This window comes from Rhizophagus irregularis, chromosome 28 (genome assembly GCF_026210795.1).
Source record: "Rhizophagus irregularis chromosome 28, complete sequence".
Lineage (NCBI taxonomy): Eukaryota > Fungi > Glomeromycota > Glomeromycetes > Glomerales > Glomeraceae > Rhizophagus > Rhizophagus irregularis.
The window spans coordinates 3,273,604-3,281,410 of record NC_089456.1 but is presented as its reverse complement, the minus strand read 5'-3'; the positions used below and the strand labels follow the sequence as shown (position 1 = coordinate 3,281,410).

General features: G+C 30.3%; 2 protein-coding genes across 2 annotated transcripts; both read left to right on the top strand.

Moving 5' to 3' along the window:
- Window positions 1-3,216: 3,216 nt before the first annotated feature.
- OCT59_019339 (uncharacterized protein) lies at window positions 3,217-4,032 on the top strand (the record flags this gene model as incomplete). Its single annotated transcript, XM_066135968.1, has 2 exons — window positions 3,217-3,249; window positions 3,550-4,032. The coding sequence occupies 2 exons, from the start codon at window positions 3,217-3,219 to the stop codon at window positions 4,030-4,032; spliced, it is 516 nt and encodes a 171-aa protein (XP_066005208.1).
- A 454-nt stretch (window positions 4,033-4,486) lies between these two features.
- Window positions 4,487-4,993, top strand: OCT59_019338 (uncharacterized protein; the record flags this gene model as incomplete). Its single annotated transcript, XM_066135967.1, has 1 exon — window positions 4,487-4,993. One exon carries the CDS (start codon window positions 4,487-4,489, stop codon window positions 4,991-4,993), a length of 507 nt encoding a protein of 168 aa, XP_066005207.1.
- Window positions 4,994-7,807: the final 2,814 nt, after the last annotated feature.

The window sequence follows — 7,807 nt, the reverse complement described above, 5'->3', positions numbered from 1 at the left end:
TTAGACTTCAAATCCCAAGATGACACGATTTTACTGTCTAAAGTGCAAGAAGGAAACTGAGACTGCTAGTGAAATACAAGATATGACCACAAATGAACGTTATCAACTACATGGTGATTGTACAGTTTGTGACATGCATAAGAATACTTTTACTGGGTAAACTGGGTGATTAAAAAGAAGTCTAAGGAGAAGAAGAAAGAAACTGCTGCCAAAAGGCATCAGACGGCTTACAATCGGCAATGCAAGAAACTTGAACAGAAAATTTTAGATGCCGATGACACGTGTAAGCAGTATATTGATAAATGCCTTAAGGAGGCAAAAAAGAGGAAAACAGATTAGTACTGTCTTCTAAACTTATCTGGATACGCTCTATTCCTAATACCCATTGTTCAATTACTTATTTTTTCAGACGGGGTAAGTGGCCATAGTTCAGTAATCATAGTTCAGTAATTATAGTTCGGTGGTCATAGTTCAGCGGTCATAATTCGGTGGTCATAGTTCGGTGGTCATAGTTTGGCGATCATCAGTGTCCCAGGTAAGTAGATAAAGGGTGGTTATAGCTTGAATCGGTGTTTGGAGCCTGAGGGCTAACTAAGGTGGCCATAGTATTATCATAAGTTTTTCGAACAGTACTATGACCGGATATTCTGTCTGATTTTGGCTTTATTCGTGTTTTTATCCACTTTTTAGTAGTCTGGTCATAGTGGTCATAGTGGTCATAGTAGTTTTTATATATAAGAAAAAATGGAGAAAAAAAAAGAGTTGGAAAGTAGTGTGACCAGTCGTAAGGTCACTGTGGCCATGGCGGTAGTATATATGGGGTATGACCAGGGCCCATAGGGTCCAAGTAGGTACTGCGAGGCCGTGAGGTTGAGGTGGAGGAACGTAGTGACTACACATCCAGCCTGACAACAATAACTTTATTCAAGGAAATGGAAAAAGCACTGCATCTAATACTGGTGAAAATGTCGCTCTTATGTATTAATTTAAATGTGTAAAATAATTAAGTAATTTATATTAAATTTTAGTAGTTCAAAGTGAAAATTTATTAGCCAAAAGAACTCGAGATGAAAATACAGAACAAAAGATAGTAGAAATTTTTCAAAATCTTGTTTTATTGGGAAAATTTTTATTTAAAAAGATTTTAGAGGATAAATCCTACAATTTATTAGTGATAATAAGCATGTTTATTGTCAAAGTTGTCAAAAATTAATAACTCTGCACCGTTTAGTGATGGAACCAGATTAAAGGAACATATTATTACACCAACACATATCGAAAATTCCCAAAAAATAACACAAGAAATTGAATCAAAAAGAATGCACACTACCTTTTTGACATCATTTTTTAATGATAATTATAATACGCCAACAATGAATACTGGTATCATTGATTTGACTGGAAATCAACCAACTAAAATTCTTTTAACGAATCAAATCAAATACCCTTAAAGATGACATGGATTTTTTGGATTAAAGTATGCTATTTTTGCAAAATATGATACTTTGATCCTTAATGAAAAGTCAAAAGTTCAATATACAATTCTCTAAAATGATGATTTCCAAAAAATGGTGTTACAAATATTACTTGTTCAAATTGATTGTGCCATAATATTAAATGCAAATGGAGAATTAACAGATTCAATTCGTCATGAATATAATCAGATGTCTAATTTCAATAAATGGATCAATTTTTCTTTCGATGAACTCAATGCTCATATTAAAAACAAGAAAGTCGTCAAACAAAGTAATTACTCAAGTACTACAAAAAGAAGGTTCTTGATTCCAAATATCATCAACTAGTAAAACTTATCTGGTATTAGAACCCTTTTGAAAGAAGTGGAAGAACATGGAATTAAAGTTGGATGTTGGACTGTAATCGATATATGGTGAATAAAACTATGGATGAAAAATAACTTATATTTATTGGGATGGTCCAATCAGTTACAAAAGTTCTAGATAAAATATAACGTAATGTCGCTACAATGGGGACTTTTGTTGATTTTCTTGTAATACTTATCTCAATTAGCATCCTTGCTGTAAGGTGGATCACATTTAACCTTGCGGGTTCAACAATAAGATTTCTTCAGAAAGTGCGAAATTACAGTGAAAATTCTTGTAACCTCTTAGAAATTAATACCTCAAATTTTTATGAATCAATTAGTAAATGGCGATGTATATATGACTATATGGAACCAACTATATGTGCGAAAGATCAAACTAAGATTGCTGAAATGATTGAAGTAGAACACCGTCGTATTCAGTTCTCATAAATATACCTAAAATCGTGACTTACTGTATTTAATGTAATAACATCGTTCAAGTTGTTCTGAAGGTAGTGAGATTCACAATGATAAAGAGATTGAATGATGAAATTAAATTCATATAAATTTTTAATTTAACAATCTTAAAAATCTTGTTAAAAAAAATACATTAATCAAATGTAATTACTGTAAGTCACATGACTGGTTGCAAATAAAAAATGTATAATTATTCTAATTGTAATTAGTGTAATAATTAGGTGTGTACTTTCTGTAATTAGTTAGTTCTAAATGTGATTAATCATTCCCGAGATAATTGACTTGCATGTGAAAATTTTACATTATTTAAGAACGAATTCTAATCTGAATTTCTCTTTCAAAAAATTTGTTTCATTACCTTACTTTGTTTCATTTAATACTTACTTTCCTTAACTCATATTACCTTCATTCCATCTAATCCACAATAAGGTTTCTCGAAATGATTTCTTCAACAAGTATGTTTAATATATTTGTATGACTGATATTGATTGGTATTTTTATTAATTTGATTTTTTTTTTTAAGGCACAAGAGACAACAACAATAAAAGAAAAATGATAATGATATTAAAAATACAAAAAAAACCAAGAAAGACATATATAATATTACAAAAGATTTTGATATATTTGTATGACTGATATTGATTAGTATCTTACTAATTTGGATTTTTTTTTTTAAGGTACAAGCGACAACAATAATATTAAAAAAAATAAGAAAGGTATAATATTAGTATGAAAGATTTTAATCAGTTGGGTCATTAATAATTTGTTAAATTTTAGATAATGTCAAACTTGCGGAAACAGTCACTGATAAGTTGAATACAAATGTATTCAACATCTCATTCACGCTCTGAAATATATTAAAAGAAACCAATATTAAGTCATTTACAATAAACGTTAAAACTGGATTGATGTAATATATGAAATCAGATAGAATTTTGCACGTTCGATCAGTTAGTGATCTTAGGATTGTAGAGACGAAAGTTAACGAGATCTCAATTCCATACAATTTTAGTCAGATAGGTTAGGAAAGACGAAAAGCCGGAAATCTCAGAATAAGAGTTGAATATTTTAACAAATCTGTTAAACTGCTGAATATTACGGCTGAATTGGTTGCCAAAGACATATATTGGCTTCTTCAATGTATCGAAAAGCTACCTGAAAATCCTCCGATGAGAGATAATTTAATATTTAAACATTCCGGGAATTATAGGAATTGACTTATTGATTACTTAAATTTTATTAATCATAAGGACGAATTTTCTACCTTTAAGAGTGCTCTTTTGGTAGACTTGCATAAAACTGAAAGGACTCCTTTTGGCAAACCAACATCCATTATTGAAATTGTGACTAATAATAATTTTGGATACCTTTCAGACAGACAAGCGTCTGTAGAAGCTATATTAAATACACCAAGCTATTCATTACAATCATTTTTATCTGTCAATGAAGGCGAAAGAATTTCTATGTTGAAAGCAACTATTAATAGTTTATCAGCTCACGTCTGGCATTCAATCAATAGTTTGATAAAGAACTCAATTTCTCAAGAAGTTGCTCGGAGATGTCAGCTCAGATTCCTTGTTTCCATGGTGCAATCTTACAGAACATTGGAATTACTTTGTGCATTAAAACCTCGTAAGCAAGGTCAAACCATTAAATCCCAAGTTACAAAAAAAATTTTAAAGAGGAGTAATGGACGATTAAATGAAAAGGATTTAACATTAAATTTACAATGAGGATTTCGCATTGAAAGAGTTCTAAACGCCATTGGAACTAAGTGGAACGTTGTAGCCATAGATACTGAAGTAATCGCATAATATGGAGGAATAATATGGAATAAAAGATCAAACGATAGAAAGTCACATGATTGGATAAAATTAACCGGAAAGGATAAACTTTTAGGAGAAGGAATGATCTACATGATGTAATGTTTATTAAATGATTAACGGAGAACCAATAGATCAAGTGGGGAGTTGATCGATGTGGCTTAGCAACCAGTTTATCAAGTTCAACAATAGGAACAATTAGGAGGAGTAATCATAAGCCACAAATGATAAATCATATAAAAAGGAAGGATAGCGAATTAAAGGAACAAAAAAAAATAGGAACATGTAAAATATTGATGAACTGCAGCCGCAGTAGAAGAATAGCTGACGAGACGCAGTAGAAAAGATAGCACAGCCACAAAAGATGGATCTTTATGATATAATATTTGAAAGATTATTTTATTTTAAAGAAAAGATAGCACAGCCACAAAAGATGGATCTTTACGATATAATATTTGAAAGATTATTTTATTTTAAAGAAAAGATAGCACAGCCACAAAAGATGGATCTTTACGATATAATATTTGAAAGATTATTTTATTTTAAAGAAAAGATAGCACAGCCACAAAAGATGGATCTTTACGATATAATATTTGAAAGATTATTTTATTTTAAAGAAAAGATAGCACAGCCACAAAAGATGGATCTTTACGATATAATATTTGAAAGATTATTTTATTTTAAAGAAAAGATAGCACAGCTACAAAAGATGGATCTTTACGATATAATATTTGAAAGATTATTTTATTTTAAAGAAAAGATAGCACAGCCACAAAAGATGGATCTTTACGATATAATATTTGAAAGATTATTTTATTTTAAAGAAAAGATAGCACAGCCACAAAAGATGGATTATATCTTTACGACATAATATGCGAAAGATTATTTTAAAGAAAAGATAGCATATTAAAATAGTATAACATATTAGAAAAGATAACATATAAAATAGCATATAAGATAGCGCATAAAAGATAACATATAAAATATTAGAAAGAAATAAGAAGTAGGAAAAGAAAGAATAAGAAAGTTGGTTTAAATAGGAGCGGAATGGGAAGTGAATTCCACAGTCGTCAGATACGATGTAAAACTTTAAGTAAATTAGTTAATTGTGAATTTTATGAAGAATAAATAAAATACCCTTTATATGAAAATTAATTGTTTCGATTGTTTTTGTTACTATTTTCTTATGATGAAAAAGTAATTTTGTTTAATTAATTGTTAGTAAAGCGTAATGTTATTTTAAAGGTAATAGGTTCGCCCTAAACTTTACTGTAATGTTCGCTTAATTAATTTTAATTGGACAAATTCATGGTGAATTTAATGTCATAACGAGAATTATGAAATGAATAAAATATAAACTTTTGTAAAGAGAACTATCGTATTTTGAAAGAAGATAATGGATGAAATATCGTGGCGAGAGTTATCGCAATTTGAAAGTTAAGTAGTAATAAAACTAAACCAAGCAAGAATATTAATGTTTCGTGGAGAACAAATTTACATTAAAGCAGGGAAGCTTGTTTACCGCCGGGTGGCAGACGGGGGTGACAATTTGGTGCATGCTCCGAGAAAGGAAATGTTGACTTTGCGTCGACATTTTGACTATCTTCTTATAGTCAAGTACCTATGCGGTATTAAGAAGGAAACGGTTAACAACTAAGTGAATTGATCGCTCGCGAAGGGAAAGATCGTTCCGATCATGGTACCGACGTGGTATTCTGAAGAATCTGAACTCAGAAAAAGAGGTATTAGAATTAAAATATAAGATTGGGGAAAAAGGTTGTAAGTACCTGAAAAACTTTAAAATGGAAACGGGCGAAATAGCGATATTATACACCTACCTTAGGAATTATAAAAAGAAGGATGCGGTGATATGATGGAATATAATGAACTCGTTTCAAAATAATAGATTTATTACAGGAAAATCCGGAAAGTATTGTAGTAAGTCACAAAAGTTGTCGTCTTTGAAGTTTTCGCGCTAATAATTGTAAAACCGAGAAATTAAGGAAGCCCTTGTAAGATGTTGTATTCTGGGAGGGGCACCATTGTATTTTGCAAATGCCAGAAGTTCCTGGGGATACAATGTTGTAATGAAAAGTTGACGAGTAAGCTATAAACTCAAGGGTTACGTGGGAACCTATTACCAAAACACAAGGGTTGCGTGGGAACCTATTTAAAACACAAGGGTTACGTGGGAACCTATTACAAAAACACCGGCTGTGAATATAACTTCTTCAGATGGGAATCAAAATAACTGGACTCAGACGTGAGTGGAACATCTCCCTACTGAAAGCATTTTGAAAATGCGTAATTGAATTCACAAGGCAAAAAGAGAAACCATCGTGAGTATAACTACTTCAGATAAAACTGAAAGCATTTAGGAAAATGCGCAACTGAACTCACGAAAAGAAGATGAATATTATGGAATAATGCGAAATTTAGGAATATTTGCTGGTCAAATGATAAAATGTGAATAGCAAACCTCGAAACTACTATACTTCATTGTGAAGGTAAAGGCAAGCCGAGTATAGGTTATTAAATTGTAAAAGATAATAAATAAGAAGAAACACCGTTAAATAAGTATAAATGCGTGTGTCGCATAAGTGTAAATGCGTGTGTCGCATAAAGTATAATATGTTGTGTGTCGACATAATGGTTATAATAAGAATTAGTACAAGATTAAACAAAGAAGATATTTTGCGTAATATTGAATATATAGATGTAAAGATTACATATATAATGAAAAAGAACTAAAAATTCACGAACTTTAGAAGTTATGAGAATTTTGAAGTTCGTGAAATGCGAAAATTACAAATTTTGATGATAAAAGAAAATTTTGAGGCGCAGTAAAACTTAGAAAATTTTTGAAATTTTTAGAATGCGCAATAAAAACCTCCGCAGTCTGAGGAGATTGTGGACTTAGAATAATTTTTGAATTAATGGCGCAGTAAAATATATACATGAAATTATGAAAGATAAGAATAGCAGAAGAAACTTGTGAAAATCAAAAAAAAAGAGGATTTAAAGATTGAAAGATTAATATAAGAATATTATGAATAAGTAAAAGATTTAGAAAAAAAAATAAGTTGTTAAATGAATATTCATAATGAAAGAAAGATTATACATTCAATATAGGTAATAGGAAAGGACAATATAGTAAAGGATGGTTAGAAGATCAAAATAGAAGCGATAAAAATGATATATAAGAGAGTGGAATTTCAATTTGAATTCTGGATGAATATTTATAATAATTTAATTGGAGTATACGATGGAATGGTACCATCAATGGGAAAGTGAATATAAGACACATAAAGAAGAACATGAGTTAAGAACGGGAGAATTAGATGAATGTTTAAATTGTGAATTATGTCATCCGATAGGAAATGAACTAATGGTATTCAAGAAATTTTGGGATGCATTATTTAAGTTCGAAGATACAATAATAATATATAATAATGTAACGATCAAGGGAGTAATAGATTTATTAAGTATGGATAATTCAGAAAGAGAAGATACAATACACAAGGGAAAATGTAGAGACATAATGGATAGAATAACGGAATCAATAAGATATAGGATACAACCAAAAATGAAAGAAAAAGGATTACGGACAATTATACTAGTAATTGTAAGGGATTATATCGAAAGAAATTTAGAGAATGAAGTATTTGACAGATTAATTGGGAAT